General features: G+C 34.5%; 1 protein-coding gene and 1 pseudogene across 1 annotated transcript; both read left to right on the top strand.

Annotated features, from left to right (window-relative positions):
• Positions 1 to 9,712: 9,712 nt before the first annotated feature.
• LOC146944742 (F-box protein CPR1-like) lies at positions 9,713 to 12,529 on the top strand. Its single transcript, XM_085743094.1, has 2 exons — positions 9,713 to 10,966; positions 12,058 to 12,529. Exons 1-2 carry the CDS (start codon positions 9,771 to 9,773, stop codon positions 12,095 to 12,097), a joined length of 1,236 nt encoding a protein of 411 aa, XP_085599220.1. The 5' UTR covers positions 9,713 to 9,770; the 3' UTR covers positions 12,098 to 12,529.
• An 868-nt stretch (positions 12,530 to 13,397) lies between these two features.
• Positions 13,398 to 15,026, top strand: LOC146944741 (LRR receptor-like serine/threonine-protein kinase GHR1; annotated as a pseudogene).
• Positions 15,027 to 24,623: the final 9,597 nt, after the last annotated feature.

The following is a 24,623-nucleotide window of genomic DNA, read 5'->3' as shown; positions in this document are numbered from 1 at the left end:
TAGTAGGTTGTTCGAGGGGAGGGGAAAATGTTAGATTTCATGGATCAAACGCCGAACCTCTGACTTTAATCTTTTTTATTTGAAATAATAACCATTATTTTTTTGATTTGTATTTCCACATATTTCATCTATTGAAGACAATTTTTTTTCGTACACACCATCAAATTATTTCCGTAATTTATCAATCATTAAGAAGTCTAATAAGCACTCATTTTGTCAAGTCAGCATAGCAAATTAACATTTTTCATGGTTATATCACAACAAAAGACCAACTGTGAAGTAATTTGAAATAATTTCTTATATTTAATAAAAAAATTAAGCACATGTGTAATTCAAAAACCAACAAATCAGTCCATACAAAGTTCAAAGCTCTTACGGAGTCTACAATTGGTTGGTCATTGTATTTAGCTAAGAGAAACCCCGTAAATTAGACTGACAACACATCTTCAACCAAAAACTTAACACATGTGGTTTATTGGTCATCTCACTTATATGTCGCTCAATATCTACTATTGCATCTAATAAAGAAGTTTAAATTACACATAACACATTTACACCTCTCCCTTAAATGTGAGACTCTCTGTGTTTATGATTTGGTGAAATATCTGAATAAGGTGTCGTAGGTACAAATGGTAAAAAAATATGGGTTGGTGGCGGTTTCATAGAGGATGTTTTTGCTCTTTTCTTTCATAAGAAAAGAGAAAGTAAATTAGAAAAGAAAATAAAATGGAAAAGGAATTTGAACAATAAAGAAATGATAAGGGAAAAACAATGAGTTACTGATAATTTTATGAGTTTGTTGAAGGAGTTGGAGATTGTTGGATAATTATGATACCAAAATATAAGACTCATTATACAAATATGACATCAATTTCAATGTCTAATAAACATGTATTTTGTTGACTCAACATAACACATATTTTATCAAATTTTAGATTGACATCACATTTTCATTTAAATTTTTTACGTACATATATATGATCATCTCACTTATATGTTATTCAACATCTACTATTTAATCCATTGTAGAAATTTAACTCAAATTTGACACATTAACATATCTCCCTCAAGTGTACGACTCTCCGTGTCTGTAATTATGTGACATAGCCAAATAAAGTAAAACGAAGGCACAACATGGTCAAAATGGTGATTTAATTTTAATTTAATATAAGGGGTTTATGTTCTTCTCTTTCCTGAGAAAAGAAAATGAAAACTAGAAAAAGAAAGAAGATGAAAAAGAAACTGGGGATTGAGAAATATGTCTAATGAAAAAGAAACTTTAAATTGAGAGATTGAGTGAGTTGATGGTAATTTTATGGGTTTATTGAAGGAGTGAAGATTTTTTGATGATTAATTTACTAAAATAAATAGACAGAATTCAAAAAAATGGCACATTTAAAAATATATAATAAGCACATATTTTGTTAACTCAGCATAATACATATGCGTTTTTATTTGGTCAAATTCTAACAAAGAAGAAAAGTGAAGGAATTTAAAAAATAGAGATTGATTAAAAAAATGTTGCATGAAAACGATTCAAATCCAAAATATTTAATTGAATATAAAAATTAAACAAATGACATCTAAAAACTAACCAAATAATTCATCTTAATGTTTTGAGGGAGCCTAAAATAAATTATATCATGATATTATGCAGAGAGCAACCACACAAGTGAGATTGACATAGTATCTTCCTCTAAAATCTTAAGGCATTAAGTATATGAGTCAACTTACTTATATGTTTTTCAACATCTAATCTTCTTACACTATAACTTTAACTGACTTGACACACTAACATATCTCTATTAAGTGTCAGACTCTTCGTGGTCGTGATCCACCACCAAACAGTGGCAGAGCCAGAAAAAAAGCTCGGGTGGACCACTAAATTAATTACAATATTTAACAAATTAAAGTTGTAATAAGCATTAATTACGAAGTTGAAATGACGGAGTATGACTAAAAAGTTAGGATGGATACTTAAATAATTACATATTTAAAAACTACTATAAATTATGAAACTTTTTTTGTACATTACAACTTTTAACTGAGAGAATTTTCAATTGACAGGACAATATGCGGGAGATTTGAAACTCATGCAAATTTGAAGTTCTATAAGTCTCCGCTAACATGTCAAGTATAAGCATCACAAAAATAACATACACCACTTTTGAAACCGTGGAAAACTATAACCGTTGAAAAATTATTTAAAGTCTCGCAAAATAGATCTATAATTCAATTATTTAAATTTTTTGGGTGGGCCACTACACCACTTTGTGGAAATTTGGATCAGCCGAAACCTAAAACCGACACAAAATTGTATAAAATCTCACAAAATAGACCTATGATCGATAATTTTTAAATTTTTTTCGAGTGGGCCGTGGCCCACCCTAGCCCATGAAGGGCTCCACCACTGCCACCAAGAACCAATCCTGCTACCCCACAATGTTAAACTGGGACATCATACACCTGTTGGGCCTTAGGGAGCCAACACTGGTGTGGATTGACACATTTGAGAAAGAACAACCACACAATTAAAAGTGATACCACATCTTAATCCAAAAAAATTTAAGACTTAAGTATGTATTTTGTCACTTATTTGTGGTTCAACGTGCACTCTTTCATTCAATATTGAGCTTAAATGAAATTTGATACATCACAATATCATTTCCGGTAAGTATGACTAAATTCTAGCCCGTGCTTGGCACGGGTGTCCATACTAGTTATAAACATTTAGCTTGACAAAAAATGAAAAGTACACGTGGCAGGTTATTTAGCCTACTATCATTAATTGCTTAAAAGTGATCATTTTAAAATTTGTATTATGGAACTTATTGAACACGTTTATACTAAACCAAAAACATATTTCTTTGAATTGAATTAGAAATCAATGGAATTAAAGTCAATTGATTTTTTTTTTCTATTTGAAAAGCAAATATAGAGGATCATTTTAAAATAGGCAAAAACGCATACATCACTAATCATACTATATAATCTGTCTAGGTACCCTTGCATAGGCAAAAGTCAATTATTCATAACCCACTGATTCCTCATTTTTATTCAAATTTTAATTAATTACAATTACAATTCTTATGTTGTATTTTTCTATATATATTAATATGGTTTTAAGTATTTCTTCGCTAAGCATTTTTTTATGGGGAATACTTAGATACAGTGCCTTAGACACGGTTCATGCTGTTCCTAGTGTAAATTATGTGAAACGGAGTCGTTTTCGTGAAAACAAAATGCATCAGTTGGCAACTGTTTTTGGTAGTTTCTTTGAAAATTAGTGAAGAACCGGATGCACAGTGCCTAAGGTACTGTAGCTAAGTTTTATCCTTTTTTTATTCATGGCATTATAGGGGAACCAATAATCTGACAAAGATCGTCACAAACAAGTTGGATTACGATGGGTTAGTCATATTGATCGGAGTCGTGTCATTATAATTTTTTGTTTTTATTTCAAATTTACTAATAACTTCAATTTCAATTTTCTTTTTGCAGATTCAAATTCAAAGATCCATTTTTTAATCAGTATAATGAAGAATGGAATGCATGTTGTTAAGAGAGACTAAATCATTTTAGTTAAAGTTAAAATCTTGCAATGTAATTTGTTGATATACATTGTGTTAGATCCGTTATTATTTTTTTGAAGGAGTTAGATCCATTATTTTATTAGACCCACATTTTCAACACATATTTCTATCTGTAAGATTCAATTTTTTGGATCCATTTTCTAATTGTATTAGATCAATATTGTTATTCATTAGTTAAATAATTATATTTTTTAGAAACATATTTTCATACACATAATAATACTTATTTTTATAAGAAAAGTTTAGGGTGAATAAGCTCTTATGACTCATCACGGAAGACATCTAAGTTTAAAGAGTCACATGAGTCCGCTCCTTTTTAACCGAGCAAACCTTCATTGTCTATAATTTTTTTAACCAGTACTATTTTAATTTGTTATTTAAGTCATAATTTTTTTTTGTGGTAATGTAAAAGGAAGGAATCCGTTTTTTTTTTTTAAGCAAAACAGAAAAATGAATCTTAAAAAATGGAAACCGTAAAAATGCACGTCTATATCCAATTGTTTATAGGCATGAAACAATATTGATTGATTGTAGACCAATATTATAATGGATTATTGAGAGTGATCCTTGCTTGATTCCTTAATTAATATGTTCCTTAATTCAGGTAGGTCATTGAATATGATTCTTTAAAACCATAAAACAATAATGAATGATTACTTCTTTAAAAAAAATAAAATAATGAATGATTACTTAATAAGACACTAGATGCACCTATTTTAAAAAAGGGTCTTGCTAACCGGTGCCCCCGGGGCACTGGTTAAGCATACTATAAAAGGGAATTATTACCATAAAAGGAAATTGTTTTTGACTTTATTATAAATTACTTACACTATTTCAATGCATTAAATACTGAATAATTTCCTTTTTCATATCCTTAACCAGTGCCCCGGGAGCACCGGTTAGCATTTCCCTTTAAAAAATTTAAAACCATTTAGTAAATGATTATTATATATTATATTGTCTCCAGTTGGTAGAGACACTGCATAATGTACCCAAAACATCCCACTTATTCTCTGAAAAAATATTTTAGAGATAAAAGAGTGAAGATTTTGTGCAATGTAGTTGAAAGACCTTAGAGATAAAAGAGCTCTCACAAATATATTTACATTTACATATCTTTAAGGATACTAGGAGAGCTTGAAACTCAGAATCTCTAAATTCAAAGTTTGTTATTTTACTACTAGACTAAACCCTTAGAGTTGGAAAATCGCAATGAACCAAAAAATGGATTTTTATTTCAAATTAATCATGGAAAACGAAATATCCCTTATACCTAAAACATCTTTAATCTTGATTTTTTACTTAAAGAAATTAATGATTTAATTATTCTTGCTGATTGGCATCACTCCGTAAAACTTATTTTTCAAAAGTTGTTGGTAACTTTATGGGTGTTTTTTTAAGGAATTGAAAAAATGACACTACATATTGAACCAAAACCTTAAGTCATCAGATATATCAGTCATCTCATTTATACTTTTGTTTAGCATATACTTTTGCATTCAACGTATAACTTTAACTCACACTTAAGTGTGAGACTCTCTGCGACTATGATATAGAGACATAGCCAAATAAGGCCAGAAGGATGCACAACATGCCAAAAAATGTGGGTTTGTGGTGGTTTCATACAAGGAGTTTTTTTTCCCTTTCTTTCATGAGAAAGCAAGGATTAAGCGGATGACATCAAAAAATGAAGAAAACAATTCATCGTAATGATAGGACTTCCGTAGGAGCCTAAATTGAGTTGGATAATCATATTAAACTAAGAGAAACTGCACAAGTGAGATTAACATCACACCTTCATCCAAATTCTAAAGACATTTGATATAAAGGTCACCTCACTTATATGTTTTCCACTCTCTAATATTGCATCAAATCTAGAACTTTAACTGATATAACACATATCAACATCTCTCCCTTTACGTGTCAGACTCTCCGCGTTAGTGATTTAGTAACATAGCCAAATAAAATCAGATGAAGTCATTTCATGGTAAAAAGGTCGGTTGATGGTGATTTAATGGATGGAGGTTTATGTTCTTTTAGTTCATGAGAAGTTAGAAAATAAATTAGAAAAGGAAAGAAGATAAAAAAATAATTTGAACATAAGAGAAACAATAAGAGGAAAATATGTACTGTGTGTTTTATCGGTGTTAGTATATAATAGTTTGAGTTATCGGTAATTATATGGTTTTGTTGAAGAAGTTGAATATTTTTAGGTTATTATTACCAAAGAGTATGACTTCATTAAAAAAACATCGCATCATTTTAAAATGTCTAATAAACATGTATTTTTGTAAACTCATCATAACTCTTATGCATTTTCCATTGCCACATCCCCTAAAGACTAGACGTGAAGGAATTTGAAATAGTAGAGGTTGAATACAAAAATAAAATGAAAGCTAATGACATCCAACAATAAAGTTTTACAGAAAAAAGGTTAATTAAATAAATATTCCATATAAATATGATTTTTTTAAGTCTCTAGAAATAAATCACATTTTTAATCGTTGTAACATTTTCCTTTGAACTTTTTATGGACTAAAAATTTTACAAGGACCAAAATGTGCGATTTATTTTTGTAGGAATTAAAAAAGAAATTCTTGATATTTATAGAGACATTTTAGTTAATTAACTCAAAAAAAAAAAATAGCAAATGACATCCAAACACCGACAAAATAGTTAATCATAATGTCGAGTCTACAGAGGAAGCCTACAATTGGTCGGAATATCATATTATGTTAATAGCAATAACACAAGTGAGACTGACATCACATCTGCACTTAAAATGTCTAATAGAGTAATGCTAACAACACTCTCTTTTGAACACTCTCTCTAACACCCACTCTCTTATTGGTTAAAATCTTTGCAGATCTACACTTTGGAAATAACACTCGCATAAAGTGGTGCGACATACATTGATTTTATCCAATAAAATAGTCAGTGCTAAATAGAGTGTGCAAAAGTGAGTGTTACTAGCATTCAACATTTATTTTTTCAACTCAGCATAAAGCGTCTACAATTTTATAATCTATAAAATAATAAAGATTGACTAAAAAAATAGCATAAAACTGAATGTCATCCAAAAACAAAAATTTTAGATAAATTTTTTAAACAAAGGACATCTAAAACTAACAAAATAGTTTATCATAATGTTGTTACTTTCAGGGGAGCATAAACTGAGTTGAACAATCAAATTAAGTTAAGAGAACCCATAAAAGTGAAAAGAACACCACATGTTCATTTAAAACCTTAAAGCATTATGTATATGAGTCATCTCACTTATATTTTTCTTACCACCTACTCACTCATATATGAGAAATTAACTTCTCTCTTAAATGTGAGACTCCCTACATCTGTAATCTGATAACATAACCAAATAAAGTCATATTGAGCCACAACATGGTAAAAAAAGATAGATCGACGATGATTTTATGAAGAGATTTTTATATTCCTCTCATTCATGAGTGTAAAGAAACTAAACCAGAAAAAGAAATAAGATGAAAAAGATATTTTAACTTGAGAGAAATGGTTAGGAAAAAAAATAAGGAGTGGGTGCTTTGACCGTGAGAGTACATGGAATATTGTTCGTTGCGGGTAATTTTGTGGGTTTGTTGAAGAATTTGGAGTTATTAATATACCACAAATTAGACTCAATTAAAAAATTGCAACACCAATTTAAAATTTCAAATAAGCATGTATTTTGTCAACTTAGCAAAACACATATGCATTTTTCCACTGTGAAGTTCTACCAAAGACCAAAAGTGAAGGAATTTGAAATAAGGGAGGTTGAATAAAAAAAATACCATGAAAACGAATGATTTCCAATAACTAAAATTTAAAATACAAAAATTAAATAAATGAGATCTAAAAGCTAACAAAACAATTCATCTTAATTTTCGGATTTCTGAGGAATCCTACCTTGAGTTTTATCGCCACATTAGACTAAGAGACAATACACAAGTGAAATTGATATCCTTCCATCTCACTTATATGTTGTCCAAAATCTACCCTTCCATCCAATATAAATTTTTAACTCACACTTGACACATTTATACCTCTTATTCAAATTTGAAACTCTCCGTGTCCATAATTACGTGATATAGTCAAATAAGATCAAGGGAAGATGCAATATGTTTAAAAAGGTTCGTTTGTGATGGTTTCATTGCAATAGGTTTATGTTCCTTTCTTACATGGAAGGGGGAAAGGAAATTAGAAAGAAAAACAAGGATACCAAAAAATAATTTGAATATGAGAGAAGCTAAAGGAAAAAAAAAAGTATTGTGTGTTTTGTTTATGAGACTATAGGAAATAGTGTGAGTTGTTGATAAATCTACGAGTTTGTTGAAGGAGTTGGATATTTTTGGATAATTATTTTACCAAAAAAATTAGATTCAATTAAAAAACACCACATAATTTTAAAAATGTAATAAACATGTATTTATCAACCCAGCATAACACATCTTCAATTTTCCATTATCATTTGTCAACATTAATCAAAAGAAAATAAATTTGAAACATCAGAGGTTAAATGAAAAAAATCACAAGAAAGAGAATACTTTGTTAGTCAAAATAGTCCTTGATATTAAAATATTTCGTTAATATTTTCATATTAGTCCTTCAATAGACTTACTTATTGTCATATTAGTCCTTATACGTACTTACTTATTGTCATTTTAGTCCTTATATCAAAGATTTATTGTAAGTATTAAGGGGTTATTTAAGCTTTAGGGACTATTTTGACTAACAAAGTGGACAATCAGGGACTATTTTAAAATTTTGATACATTGAAGGACTATTGTGACTATTTGCTACACATCCAGGGACCAAAGTGACTATTACCCCTTTTATTTAAGACTTAACTACTCCCTCCGTTTCAAAATGAGTGTCGTTTTAGGTGTTTACACACATATTAAGAAATGCAATGATTAAAAGAAAGAGAATGGTTATTTTACCAAATTATCCTTATTAACTATTGGTTAGTTTTAAAAGTAATACTTTGGAAGTAGTGTGCTGAGTATTAATTGGAGGGTACAATTGAAAAGAAAAAGTTATTATTGCATTGGAAACTGAAAGCGACATTCATTTTGAAACAATTTTTTTGGCTAAAGCGACACTCATTTTGAAACGGAGGGAGTAGTATGGAAACTCGTGCCAAGCACGGGCTAGACTTTTGTCAAATTTAATATATTGGGTGAAGATGTGCCATCATGCACATTTGTATGGTTGCTTTGTGTTTAATGAGTCAATCCACACCAGTGTTGGCTCTCCCGTACAGTCCAACGACAATATCATAGTCCGGTTCAACTTTGTGGGCTTGGTGGTAGATTACAGATGTTCCTCCATTGAATGCAATAATAGATGTTGAACAACATATAAGTGATATAACTCATATATTAATGACTTAAGTTTTGGGTGAAGATGTGGTGTCAAACTCACTTGTGTGGTTTCTTTTAATCTAACGTGATGATCAAACTCAATATAGGATCCCCCGAAACTCACAACATTATGATGTACTATTTCTTTAGTTTTTGGAAGTCATTTGTTTAATTTTGGCTTAATTGTAGTTTTAGTCATCCTATTTTCACTCATTCAGATAATTTGTCCCTCCATTTCAAAATCACCTAGTCTTGGTCCCTCTTTTAGATTTTTAAACTTAAAGATGGTGGTATGTCATGTTAAATTGAAACTTATAGAGAGTTTTCAGATAATTACATTGGTATTGATCATTTTACATCATCGGATTGCATGCCATGTCATTTAAAATATGTTCATCACTGTTTTTTAGTCTTAAAATATGAGAAAGAGACCAAAATTGAGTGATTTAAAAACGAACGGACCAATTTCACGAGTTATTGAAAATAGGGGACTAAAACTGCAATTAAGTCTTTAATTTTTCAATTTTAAATTTTAGTTTTTGGATGCTATAATTCAAACTTCAAACTGCACAGACACAACACAACCTCTTTTACAGACTAAAACTTCCAATAACTACCACAATACAACACAATCAATTAATAAAAACTGAAGAGCAGTTACTAAAATCAAAATAACCAACGCATAATAGTAAAGACCTCACATCAGCGGTTCTGATATTTAACACAACACTCACTCTCTTTCTTGGCAACACTCACAGTCAATCAACAAATACTAAAAGCCTAGAACGAACCTTCCTTCATTCCAATGGCGAGTGATGTTCCTCCGCCGGAATTGTTTGAGGAAATCTTCTCCCGCTTACCGGTAAAATCACTTCTTCAATTCCGATCAACTTCAAAATCACTTAAATCCATAATCGATTCTCACCACTTCATCAACCTTCACCTCAAAAATTCCCTCAATCGATCCTTAATCATTCAACACAAATTCGATCTCTATCAACTCCAAATCGATGATCATGATCATGATTTCTCTAAACCCATGATGATTCCACTCAACCATCCTTTCCCCACCAACATCACTCATGTCACACTTAACAGAACCAGAACCATGGCTCTTATCGGTTCCTGTAACGGCCTCCTCGCCATGTCCTTCGGCCAAATGGCTTTCAATCATCCTAACGGCCCCCACGAAGTCACAATCTGGAACCCTAACACTCGTAAGCATCGTATGATCCCTTTTCTACCTCTTCCTATCCCTAACATTATGGAATCTGACAACATCAATCGCTGCTGCTTATGCGTTCATGGTTTCGGTTTTGATCCTTTAACCGGCGATTACAAACTCCTCAGAATCTCATGGTTAGCCAATCCACAAAACTCTTTTTATGATTCACATGTCAGACTCTTCAGCTTGAAAACAAACTCGTGGAAAATAATTCCCAGTATGCCGTACGCTCTTATCTATGCTCAATTCATGGGGGTTTTTGTTGAGAATTCTCTTCACTGGATAATGACAAAGAAACTTGGTGGATTACATCCTTCTTTAATTGTCGCCTTTAACCTCACACTTGAAATTTTCAATGTGGTTCCTCTTCCTGATGTTGATAATAGTAATGAGAGTTTTGAAATTGATGTTGATGTTTTGGGAGGGTGTCTTTGCATGACTTTGAATTACGACACTACTAAAATTGATGTTTGGGTGATGAAAGAGTACGGTTCTAGAGATAGTTGGTGTAAAATTTTTACAATGGTTAAATCGTGTTTCGATTTACCTTTGAAATCTTTGAGGCCTGTAGGTTATTCGAGTGATGGAAAAAAGGTTTTGTTGAGGGTAGATGCTGAGAAGCTGTTTTGGTATGATTTGAAGAGTGAACAAATTAGTTACGTTGAAGGAATTCCTGATTTCCATGGAGTTATGTTTTGTGTTGGAAGTCTTGTCCCGCCTTCCTTCCCTGTTGATAATTCTAAGAAGGAGAATCGTACAAGCAAGAGCACGAGAAGGTACTTGTTTTGATTATGAGTTTTGAGTTTTTGCTATGTATAAGTTGATGTCAATTCAATGGACCTTCATATGATATATGAAGTTAAACTCTATGCTAAAGGTCAAATTGAATTCTTATTATCGGACAAGAATTCTCTAATTACTTTTGAGGTCTCTACCTTTGTTTACGTATATTTGAAAAAGTGTGTATGCTGGATTTCAAAAGAAACAAAAAATTGACAACAATGTATGCTATGCATGAAAGAAAGAATTTGGTATGTGTGAATTTTGGTATGAATTGACAGCAATGTATGCTATGTGATAGCAAATTCTTCTCTTTGCATATGTCATTTTATGTACTTGCCTCACCCTAATGAAAAAATCACTTTCATTATTGTTCTTTCTTTTGCTAAGTGTGTTCTTCTCTTTGTTTATCTTGCATTTATCTTTTTCTAGATGATTTTAAATTACCTCATTGACAGTGCCATTATATGCATATTTGGATATTTGTATACCTTTAAGTTTTGAATTATATTTACATATTTGTTTTGGTGAGACTTTAAACAAACCTAACTGTTCTATAGACTAATTTCCATGGAGAAGTTGCCTTAGCAAACGATTTAATAGCCAGCAAATGGCAGTTTGTTTATGTCCAGTCAAGTGAAATTGAACCTTGTTTCTTTGTGTTTGGCTACTAGTTCTACATTCTTACCCTTGGATTCTTCAGAAAATATGTTCGCATGCTTGTTCACATGGAGTGAATTGAGTTATGAAAGTCGAACCTAATTTTTGTATGAATCTCTAAACGCACTTAGCTAAAGATTTTGCTGAAAGAAAGAATTTTGGTATGATTTGGTTTTTTTCTTTTTTATTCATTGTTTGAGATTTTTACTCCTAAATAATTTTTTTGACTAACTTATTTCTAAATGTTGAAACTATTCCACCCATCCGCGGTATTTTAAGAGAAGAAAGTTTGTTGAGAAATTGGCCTACCATGAAATTACTCTAAGCTTATATATGGTTCCTTTTAAAAATCATGGTTTTTTATCAACTATTATTTTGTGATATTGTTGAACTTGCTTCGATGAGATTCATTTTTTTTCTTCCACAGGGACGACTTCTTGTCCCGAGGATTCAAATTGAGATTGTAAGGGATGGAAGGAAGGGCCTGTGATGTGCAGCAGCTGAAACAGGATACTCTAGTTGTTTCTTGTGATGGAATTAGAAACCTTGGTTTGTGGGAAAGGCTGAATTGATAATGAATGGAGCTGCACCCATTTATACATCTCATTTTGAATTGTATGTCTGAGATCACACTTATCCCTCTTGTTTGGGGTGTGAAGAATTTGATGATGAATCCTCTCTCCCTCTGGCCTTTCGAAAAGGATCGTCTGCTTTTATCTTTTACTTCTAGTACTATTGAGAAAATATGGAATAGTCCATATTTCCCTTTATTATATTTGTAATTGAAACTCTCTACTTTCTACTTCTGTATTGAAACTCTCTACTTGCTAGTTGCTACTTATGTAATTAAACTCTCTACTTGGTATCTCACTCAATTTATCATTTCCATTATCTCTAAATTCCAAACTTTTACAACTTGCTTATGAAATTGAAATTATCAATTTGTTGATTTCGAAATTATTATCAAATTAGAACTAGAAAACCTCTTTTACTAACCATATGATCATGTTGTGCATGTTCCAGATGCAGTGTTTATTACATCCTCGGATACAAACATTATTTCTAAATTATTCTTCTACATTTTAGTTCTATTGAATCACCTTAGATTATAATTCTATCAATTACATGTATTGTATCGGCATTCTTTAAAAAAATGTATTGTATCAGCATTCTTTATCTAATTTCATTTATTTTGAAATTGTTTTATAATTCAACAGTGGTGATAGCTAGTTCTGTGATTATGATCCTTATTATCATATCTGGTATACCAATGCATAAGTTGTAAACTTGTCTCATGTACAATTGGTATTAGAAAGAAACAAAGTTGAGGAATCCAATATTAATTTTCATGGAATGAACTTTCTGCCACTTGATATTTTCAACGAGCCCTGGAAACTGCCACACAAATTGAAAACAAATGCAGGATATTTTGTATGCAAATATTGGTGTTTTCTTTGAGAACTGATGTTGCTTATAAGTACTAATAGGTGAGTAATAATGTTGAACAGATGCAATCAACCAAACAGTCTTGCACTTTATTTTGTAATGTTCTGTGTGTTTATACCAAATAGCACAATCAACTGATATACTAGACCTTGTTAAATCCAACTAGAGTATCTCCAACAAGGGTTGCAATCCGAGTTCCATAAAAAATTGTAGAGTACCTTATTTAAGCTACCGTTCCATACAAATATAGAATTAATTAAGCTATGTTCCATACAAATATAGAATTAATTAAGCTATCAACCTTATGAGTTACTTAAATGTGTATCATTGGAACAAAAGTATTACGAGTTGTATGAATGTGATGTGGCACAGTGGAACCCACTAAATGAGAGATAAGCTACCTAAAATGAGTTACTTAGATTATGTCCATTGAAGATTCTCTTAGAACCTCAACCTTGAAGGCACGTTTCTTAATCTTCAGCCAAAAACATATCTTACTTATCAATCACTTTTTTGAATTATCATGAACAAGTTTACATTTTTCAAATGGTTACCATTGGCATGTTTTTGGATCAAGATATATTACCTACAAAGTCTTTATATATTTGTTTATTTGTATGGAACCATAGATTAAATAAGGTACTCTATAATTTGATTACCGTATTTTTCAGTTATGTATGACCCCTCCTCAATTTCTACAAAGTCTTCACATATGAACAATGACACACTCATCCAAAACCGAATCTGTAAATTTGGTAGCTTGGAGATTCTGTCGTTGGCTAGGAATAACTTTTCTGGTCCAATTCCAAACTCTATTTCCGAAATGGCTTCCATGAAATCCAAGGACTTGAGCCAATACGTTCTTTCTCGAGCGCTGCCATGGTCGGTAACTAGTCTTGTACTCCCTCCGTCTCATTTTAATTGTCACTTACATATTTTTACGTCTCATTTTTTTTAGTCCTTGAAAAACTCGACCGAGAATATGTTTGATGGACCTTTAGACGTTGAATTTATGCTTTTATCTAGTACTAGCAGCTAGCTATGTTGATTTAAGTGATAACATGCCACTGAGTTCTGATTCTGGGAAATTTCTACCAGGAATATCTGAAAGTATTAAGCATCTGAATCTAAGCCACAGCCAGCTTACTGGTATATATTGATTGGTGGCGCTGAACAACCTATTTTCTCGGACTTGAAGGTGTTGGATCTCAACTTTAACCAATTGAATAGAGAATTACCTGGATTTGATTTTGTTTATGATATCCAAATCCTTAAGCTTAGCAACAACATATTTTCAGGATTTATTCCTAATGACTTACTATTCCTAATGACTTACTTAAAGGAGATTCTTTGGTTTTAACTGAACTTGATTTGATGCCAACAATCTCTCAAGTAGATTCTGTAATTCCAATTTTTCATTTCCTCGATATAAATAATCTGACTTATACGAGTGCTTAGCTTCAATTTCTATTAATCTCATGATGAAAATTTTCTTTCTGAATCTCTCGCCGAATAGTTTCACCAGTGAGCTGCCACTGCTAACTGGAAGCCGCGCTGTACTTGATCTGTCGAACAACAAATTTGAAGAAAATTTAACCAGGATTCTGAAATGGGGGAGCATAGAATATCTTGATCTCGGTGGTAATCGTTTGGCAGGGAACGTCTCTGAGGCAACTAGCCTGAAACTGCTCAACATTGTTGGTTCTCTTCCAACTACTACTGCTGACATGAGTTTTTTAGACTTCTTTGATATATGAAATAATCGTTTTACCAGTCCACTTCCAAATAACATGCCAAAGGGACTTCAATGCTTCTGAAAATGATCTATCTGGAGTTGTCCCAGAAATTCTTAGAAAGTTTCCTGGTTCTTCTTTCTTTCATGGGAATGCTAGGTTACATTTTCCAAATAGTCCTCCTGGATCAACCGTTTCACCTAAACAAAGTTCCAAATAGTCCACAAAGTAATAATCATAGTCTCATGTGTGGATCAGCTGAGGATCTATTGGCTTCATGCAAAGGATCACCATCAGAAATAATAAGCCATGATGAAAAAACTGCAGTTGTAGCTTGATTCTATTCATCAAAACACAGCCACTTTTGATGGTCCCCGAGTCTGGTCATTCATTGACTGCTGAGAATCTTACAAGACTGGATATGAAGTCTCCGGATAGGTTGATTGGAGAGCTGCATTTTCTTGATGATACAATATCAATGACACTTGAAGAGCTATCAAGGGCACCAGCTGAAGCTTTGGGATGAAGTAGTCTTGGCACCTCTTACAAGGCAACTTTGGATAATGGTTTGTTGCTGAGAGTGAAGTGGTTGCCTGGTTGAGAGAAGGAGTGGCGAAACAAAGGAAAGAGTTTGTTAAGGAGATAAGAAAGTTAATTTATAATTAAAGCTAAAGATAAGAGCTTTAGAAATTAGAAATAAAACTAGAGTTGTTTGGTAATTATTGTTATTTCTTAGCTCAAATTAAAAGTGTTGCGGATTCGATGAGAAAACTCACACCAATAACAACTTGATGTGTGGAGCAAGGGATAATAAAGCAACCAATAATCAAAGTGAATAGAACAGTTATAATCACAAGCCAAAAGTAGAAAACAACACAGCAAGAGAAAAGAAGAAGAGAGAACACAAAAAATCTGTTTACCCAGTTCGGTCCAAATTGACCTAGTCTGGGGGAGAGAGCAGCCCTCCGTTCCACTATATGATGAGTAACGTTACAAAAGAGATATCAATGGGTTACAAGAATAAGTCTCCCGCCTAATTCTACCCAAATCCCAGCCTCTTCCCGTAACCAAGAGACTCAATCCTAATAGTGTTTCCCAAGGTGAATCAACCCTCAAAACCTAGTGTTTGTTCCAAAGAGACAAACTCTATACAAACCCTAGTTTTGTTGTTGCCTTTCTAAACCCTTGTTTCAGCCCCCTCTATCTCAAAGTTTACACTGATACAATGCCTATATTTATAGTAAAAGTAACTCCCATAAAATTGTACCAAATCTGGCCCAAAAATACGTTTCTGAAAAAAATCTGCACGCAAAGTCGGGCCCCGATTTTTACCATTTGGGCGCCGATTTTTCCAGAACAATAAGCCTCCCAAAGGCAGCCAAAATCGGGCCCCGATTTTTACCATTCGGGCGCCGATTTTTCCAGTGCCAGCAAACATGATTTTGGCCTCCAAACTCCAATTTTGAGTCACTTTCACAACAATCTCCACCTTGACTCCAAATTAGTGATGATGCCCATTTAACATCAACACCTTGCTGCTCTTTCCCTTGCTTCCCACTACACCAAGTAGCTCCACCAGTTTGCACCCTAATCCCTTCAGCCATCGGAATGTCTTCCGCCTTCTCGAAGGTACTTGCAGTCCAACTACGCCAGGAATTTTAGGTAGTTCCACAAGCCTTTACCATACCTCTTCAATACGAGACATCTCCCGCTTCCTTGAAGATCTACTTGTTCCCAATCACCCTTGGCTTTTAGAGTAATCCACAAGTATACACCTCTCATCCCTTCAGCCCTCGGAATGTCTTCCGCCTTCTCGAAGGTCCTTGCAGTCTAACTACGCAAGGTATTTTAGGTAGTCCCACAAGCATTCACCATGACATCTTCAACACAGGACATCTCCCGTTTCCTTGAAGATTTCCTTGCATCCAATCACCCTTGGCCTTCTTTTAGAGTAATCTCGCAAGTCGTGCTATACATTCTTCAACCTTATGAAGAAATCCCTTGCTCACCATAGAGCATAGCACCCAAGGTCCTCCATAGTCGTACCATTACCGGTGTGTTCAACTCCACCTCACGCTGAGCGTACTCTACCTCAACTAGCAAATGCGTACATCCTACTATGTCTTCAACCTTGCAACTCCACCTCAACAGGTAGATCATGAGTATTGTTGCCTCTGTTGGAACAAAATGTGTTTAACAATGAACCTTAAAGAGTTTTGATGATAACAAGGTATTAAAAATTGTAAATTGGACTAGCTAATATTTGTTCAAGTGTACAGGACCATAATTATAAAGTTACATCATCATTGGTTCTGAATGAGCAAATAAAGAGCAAAGGAAACAACAAAAATTTGAAGTTTGGACGCTCCTGAAGGCAACTTGTTACTGAAGAGAAAAAGCGCTCCTGAAGTTAAGTCGCTTCTGAAGTAAGGATAGTGCTCTTGAAGTTAAGACGCTTCTGAAGTAAGAATAGTGCTCCTGAAGACAAGAAGTCCAGAAGTCATATCATCAGAAGCTGCATCATCAGAAGCTGCAGAAGTCATATCATCAGAAGCTGCATCATCAGAAGCTGCCTCATCAGAAGCTATTTCACCAGAAGCTGAATCTCAACTGGATTTGCAAAAGATTCAAAGATTGAAGAATTATCAATGCAAAAGCTGTCTATTGGATTCGAAAACACAAACAAAGGATTAGTGGAATTTTGCAACGGTCATTTCAAAGGTGTTTGAAGGCTTGTGCTTGCAATTTGGACGAAAGCGTTGACATTGTACTTTGTACGAATTGTACAACCATGTTCTCCACTACTCTGTTTTGTGTCCACGCTACAAGACAAGAAAACAGCTCCAGAATACGGTTTCGCCTGCATATATGTTCCTTTGGATAAGGAATGGATTTCAAATTTGTTCTTCATAGGACAACAACCAAATCAGGCAAAAGATCATTGGTGAAAGATCAAGCTTCAACAACGACTCTTTGGTGTGCTGGCAATTTCACAACGTCTCTTTCACACCTCTATATAAAGGAGTGAAGACCTAGAGATTTGGTAATGCAAGAACGCTGAACGAAAGACTCATAATATTTTTACAAGTGCCAAACCTCTGCTGAAATTGTTCTGCATTCACTTAGAATTTCTGTGTCTAAAAGTCATATCTTAGAAATTCTTAAGTCCATTGAGTCTGTATCTGATTTGTATTGTGAGCACCTCTGATTGTATATCAAGTGTTCAAACTTAAACAATTTTCTGTGTAATTTTGTTTAGTTAGGAAGTCTCTTGCAGTTGTGCTTGAGCAGGAAGTCTCTTGATTGTGTTCTTGAGCAAAGGAAGTCTCTAGCTTGTGTGCTTGAGCAAAGGAAGTCTCTTGCTTGTGTGCTTGAGCATTTGTAATCAGATATTACTCATAGTGAAATCTCCTTGGAAGTGCAAGGGGGACTGGACTACTTCCGGATTGTGGAAGGAACCAGTATAATTGCTTTGTGTCGTTCTTCTTCTCTCTCTCTGTTTTATTCCGCTGCATTTAGATTCTGATTATCACTTCAGAAGCTGTCTCACTTAGCTTCTGATCAGTGGGTTCAGTTTTTAAGGAGAAACGAAGAATTTTTCAAAACACAATTCAACCCCCCTTCTTGTGTTTTTCTCACCTTCAATTGGTATCTAGAGCCTTGGTCTGTTGTGTAACACTTAACCGTGCAACAGTCAAAGATCTGAGAAAAACATGTCTACTCCTCCTCCTACTGGTCCTGGTGATACTAGCTATAAAAATGTCTCACATGATTATAGTGATAGTAAGAAAACCAGTGTTGGAAAAGTTCCAAAGTTCAATGGAGATGCTGAAGAGTTCTCTTGATGGAAGACCAACTTTTACAGTTACATCATGAGCCTAGATGAAGAATTATGGGATATTCTGGAAGATGGTGTTGGTGATTTAGTCCTTGATGAAGAAGGAGCTGCTGTGGATAGAAAGAAACATACTCCAGAACTGAGGAAACTCTACAAGAAGCATCATATTATCAGAGGAGCTCTTGTCACTGCCATACCCAAAGCAGAGTATATGAAGATGAGTGACAAATCCACTGCTAAAGCTATGTTTGCTTCTCTCTGTTCAAATTATGAAGGGAGCAAGAAGTTCAAAGAAGCAAAGGCTCTCCTGCTTGTACATCAGTATGAGTTATTCAAGATGAAGGATGATGAAACTATTGAGGAGATGTACTCAAGGTTTCAAACCTTAGTTTCTGGGCTACAGATTCTAAAGAAGAGCTATGTTGCTTCTGATCATGTAAGCAAGATACTCAGAAGCTTACCTGCCAGATGGAGACCAAAGGTGACTGCCATTGAGGAAGCTAAAGATTTAAACACTTTAAGTGTCGAAGATCTTGTTAGTTCTCTCAAAGTTCATGAGTTAAGTCTTAATGAACATGAGTCTACTAAGAAGAGTAAATCAATAGCTCTTCCATCCAAAGGCAAGTCATCAAAAGCTCTCAAAGTAGTTGAATCTGAAGAGGAAGAACAGTCAAGTTCAGATTTTGAACCAGATGCTGCTGAAATGGCCATGCTCTCAAACAGACTTCAATATCTGGCCAAGAAGAACAGAAAGTTTCTCTCCAGAAGGGGTAACTCCAGAAGCTCAAAGAAAGAAGATCAGAAGGGATGCTTCAACTGTAAGAAGCCTGGACACTTCATTGCTGAATGCCCTGATCTTCAAAGAGAAAAGTCAAAGGACAAGTCAAAGAGGTCTACATTCAAACCAAGCAAATTCAAGAAGCAGATTAAGCAGAGTTTAATGGCAACCTGGGATGATTTGGGTAGTGAATCTGGATTTGATAAAGAGGAAGCTGATGAAGATGCAAAGGTAGCTGTTGGGTTGGTAGCAACAGCAACTTCAGAAGCTGGATCAGATTCAGACTCAGAAGATGAAAACGAGGTATGTCTAAGAGCAGTGCCAAAGCAAAGATCATGGTACCTAGACAGCGGTTGCTCAAGACACATGACAGGAGACAAGTCCATGTTCCTCAGCCTAACAATGAAAGAGGGAGGAAATGTGAAATTTGGAGGCAACCAGTCAGGCAAGATCATAGGTACAGGAACTATTGGTAATTCCTCTACCTCAATTAATAATGTATGGTTGGTAGATGGTCTTGAACATAACCTTTTGAGCATTAGTCAATTTTGTGATAATGGTTATGATGTGCTTTTTGAAAAACCCAACTGTACAGTAATCAACAAGGAAGACAAATCTATTGTGTTCAAGGGAAAGAGAGTTGACAATGTCTATAAAATCAACTTTTCTGAACTGGCTGATCAGAAGGTGGTTTGCCTACTATCAGTGAATGATAAGAAATGGATGTGGCACAGAAGGTTGGGACATGCTAACTGGAGGTTAATCTCTAAGCTTAGTAAGTTACAACTTGTGAAAGGGCTACCAGACATTGACTATCATTCAGATGCACTCTGTGGTGCATGTCAGAGAGGGAAAATTGTGAAATCATCTTTTAAAACCAAAGACATTGTTTCAACCTCAAGACCTTTAGAATTACTCCATATTGATTTATTTGGACCAGTGAGTACTGCATCCTTATATGGAAGTAAATATGGATTAGTCATTGTTGATGATTACAGCAGATGGACTTGGGTGAAATTCATAAAGAGTAAAGATGTTGCGTGTGATGTATTCAGTAGCTTCTGCACTCAAATTCAATCTGAAAAAGAATCAAAAATTTTGAAAGTCAGAAGTGATCATGGTGGAGAATTTGAAAATGAGCCATTTGAAGCTTTTTGTGAAAAACATGGAATTTTCCATGAATTCTCTTCTCCTAGAACACCACAACAAAATGGGGTTGTAGAGAGAAAGAATAGAACTTTACAAGAAATGGCCAGAACCATGATTCATGAAAACAAGTTACCAAAACATTTTTGGGCAGAAGCAGTGAATACAGCATGTTATGTTCAAAACAGGATCTATATTAGACCTATTTTGGAGAAAACAACATATGAACTCTTTAAAGGAAGAAAACCCAATATCTCTTACTTTCATCAATTTGGATGTACATGTTACATTCTGAACAACAAGCTCTACCTAAAGAAATTTGATGCCAAGGCCCAAAGAGGAATCTTTTTAGGTTACTCTGAAAGGTCAAAGGCATACAGAGTGTATAATTCAGAAACACTCTGTGTTGAAGAATCTATGCACGTTAAATTTGATGACAAGGAGCTTGAAGATAAAACTTCAAAGCAAGGTGAAAGTTTTGCAGAGATACAGGTTCCTGAAGCTACTCCAGAGCCTGATCAGATAGCTGAGTCTGAAGATAGTCCAGAAGCTGAACCCACATCAGAAGCGCAAGATGAAACTGCTTCTGATGAAGCACAAGATGGCTCACATCAAGAAGATCCTCCCAGAAACACATTCAAACACAAGTCTTCACATCCTGAGGAGCTAATCATTGGAAACAAAGATAGTCCAAGAAGAACAAGATCACATTTCAGACAAGAAGAGTCAATGATTGGACTAATCTCAATGATTGAACCTACAACAGTTGATGAAGCACTTTCAGATGATGGATGGATCCTAGCTATGCAAGAAGAGTTGAATCAATTTCAAAGAAATGATGTGTGGGATCTTGTACCCAAACCTCAGCACAAGAACATTATTGGAACAAAATGGGTATTCAGAAACAAGCTGAATGAGCAAGGTGAAGTAACAAGAAACAAAGCCAGGCTTGTTGCACAAGGGTATAGTCAACAAGAAGGCATTGATTACACTGAAACGTTTGCTCCAGTTGCAAGATTGGAAGCAATCAGGTTACTTCTTTCCTATGCAGTTAATCATGGCATAATATTATATCAAATGGATGTCAAGAGTGCATTTCTAAATGGTGTCATAGAAGAAGAAGTGTATGTCAAGCAACCTCCTAGATTTGAGGATATTAAATATCCTGACCATGTTTTTAAACTGAAGAAATCACTGTATGGCTTGAAACAAGCTCCCAGAGCTTGGTATGATAGACTAAGTAATTTCTTAATCAAGAATGATTTTAAAAGAGGACAGGTTGATACTACACTCTTCAGAAGGACCCTTGGGAAGGATATTCTTGTTGTGCAAATATATGTTGATGATATAATATTTGGTTCTACTAATGCATCTCTTTGCAAGGAATTTTCTGAGTTAATGCAGGATGAATTTGAAATGAGCATGATGGGAGAGCTGAAGTTCTTCCTTGGCATTCAAATCAATCAATGCAAAGATGGAGTCTATGTTCATCAATCAAAGTACACAAAGGAGCTTCTGAAGAAGTTCAAACTTGAAGATTGTAAAGTGATGAACACTCCAATGCACCCTACGTGCAACTTAAGCAAAGAAGATGAAGGAGCTAAAGTAGATCAGAAGCTATATAGAGGTATGATTGGTTCTTTGTTATACCTCACTGCATCTAGGCCAGATATTTTATTCAGTGTATGCTTGTGTGCAAGATTCCAATCAGATCCTAGAGAATCTCATATGACTACTGTCAAGAGAATCTTCAGGTATTTGAAGGGAACAACTAATCTTGGACTCCTTTATAGGAAATCCTTAGATTATAAGCTAATTGGATTCTGTGATGCTGATTATGCTGGTGATAGGATTGAAAGAAAGTCAACCAGTGGCAACTGTCAATTTCTGGGTGATAATCTTATATCCTGGGCTAGCAAAAGACAAACAACTATTGCTATGTCTACAGCAGAAGCAGAATACATTTCAGCTGCAAGTTGTTGTACACAACTACTCTGGATGAAACATCAGTTGGAAGACTATCAGATAACTGCTAACAGTATTCCCATTTATTGTGATAATACTGCTGCTATTTGTTTGTCTAAAAATCCAATTTTGCATTCAAGAGCCAAGCACATTGAAATCAAACATCATTTTATCAGAGATTATGTTCAAAAAGGAATTTTAGATATACAATTCATTGATACTGAAAATCAATGGGCTGATATATTTACTAAGCCTTTAACTGTTGAAAGATTTGATTTTATAAAGAAAAATTTGAACATGCATTACGTGTCTGATTAGATGTTTGCTTGCTCCTGAATAGGATTTTAGGTTCTGAAGTTAGTTCAGAAGCAGTAGTCCATCAGAAGCTCTTTATTGAGGTTCTGAGGAAAACTCGCTTCTGATGACGTCAGCATCTGAAGTCCAGAAGCTGGATTTATTGCTTCTGAATAGTTGAATTAGTGGAAACGTTGGGAGTTACTTTTTAAAAGTAACTTCTGGCCCACTAACTTGGTAGTTACTATGTGAACTTCTTACGTGGCCTGTATGTGTTGGTGTATAACTAAAAAGGGCAATGATGATTTAATAGCTTTGAAAGTACTTTTCACGCGCCCCCAATTGTGTCATTAATGTTATGTTTGTTTGTCTCTTTTGAATTGCAATCGTTTTACTTTTAACACTTTGTCAATTCACACACTACTCACTCACAACAAACACATTTGCTCTCAAACTTCTTGCGAAGTAAGCGCATTCTCTCAACCTTAGAACCCTAAAATCTTCATCTTCTTCAAATCTTCGTCAATCATCAAATGGCATCATCAAGCTCAAAAGTTTCAGAATCTACATCAAACATGCAAAGCGTACCAGGATCTGGGTCTGTCTACAAAGAGAAGACTATGGATATTCCATGGGAATCCTTAATAGTTCAAGTAGAGTCACCGGTGGATTTTGCTTCACTCAAGAAGTACGAAGTAAACATGGAAGGATTGATAGAGACTCAGAAGCTGTCTGAGTATTTCAAGATGCTAAATGGGCCAACATATGTGAACTTGGTCAAGGACTTTTGGTTAAAAGCTGAAGTGTACAATGAAAAGCCTGCAAAAGTTGTAAGCAAACAAGCTGGGTCAAAGAAAGGGAAAATGGCCATGGATATGAATCCTACATCATTTGATAGCTTAGAAATAAGGTCTGAAGTGATGGGCATTCCTATAACCATCACTGAGGACGTTATAGCTAAAGCTTGTAGAATGCATGCAGAGGGAAGATTCCAAGAAATAGTCAGGAAGGAAGATGTCCTGCTACAAGGTTACTACAACACTCTTCTGGGTGGGAAGAAAGATGCCAAGCCTTCTGAAATGGAGATTCACAACAGGATGTTGGTGAAATTCAGTAATGATTGCTTCTTTCAAAGAGCAGGAGGGTCTGACCAACCCAACAACCAACAGAAGCTAGCAATTTACTTCATGGCTATTCTGGAAAAGATACACTTCCCCAGATATGTAATGGATCATCTCTGCTGGGCCATAAACGAAAGCACTATAAGAGGAAGAAAACAAGTACCCTATGGAAGATTGCTGTCTGAAATCTTTTTTCAAGGAAGGGTGCTGGAGTTCTTAAAGAGGACAAGGAATGCTTCTGATAGATGTTTCGATGTCTCTACTGCTGAAAGGACTATCAGTAGCAGGAGCTTATGCTCTATGAAGTTCATCAAGGAAGTCTCTAAAGATGAAAAGTGGTTGGAGATGACCACAGAAGAGACTGAGATTATCAGGGACTTTCCTTCCATTTTTAAGGAAAGCAATCCTGAAATCTTAGCCAAGTCAGTAGCTGAGTACGTCTTGGAAGAAGTTGCAAATTCTCAGGAGGAAGCTGCTCTTACTAAAGGAAAGAGAGCCAGAACTAGTTCAGAATCTGATGCTGCTCCTACTAAAGGAAAAAGGGCCAGAACTAGTACTGTGTCAGAAGCTGCTGTTGCTATAACTGAGAAGCAAAAAGTTGCTAAGTCTGATGCTAAATCTGTTTCTGCCAAGGATAAAGGAAAGATGCAGAAGGTTGGTGCTGCTTCTATT

The sequence above is a fragment of the Medicago sativa genome, chromosome 2 (genome assembly GCF_051527215.1).
Source record: "Medicago sativa cultivar Bolivia chromosome 2, Bolivia_mono, whole genome shotgun sequence".
Classification (NCBI taxonomy): Eukaryota; Viridiplantae; Streptophyta; class Magnoliopsida; order Fabales; family Fabaceae; genus Medicago; species Medicago sativa.
The sequence above is the reverse complement of the archived record's forward strand: the minus strand, read 5'-3'. Positions and strand labels throughout refer to the sequence as shown.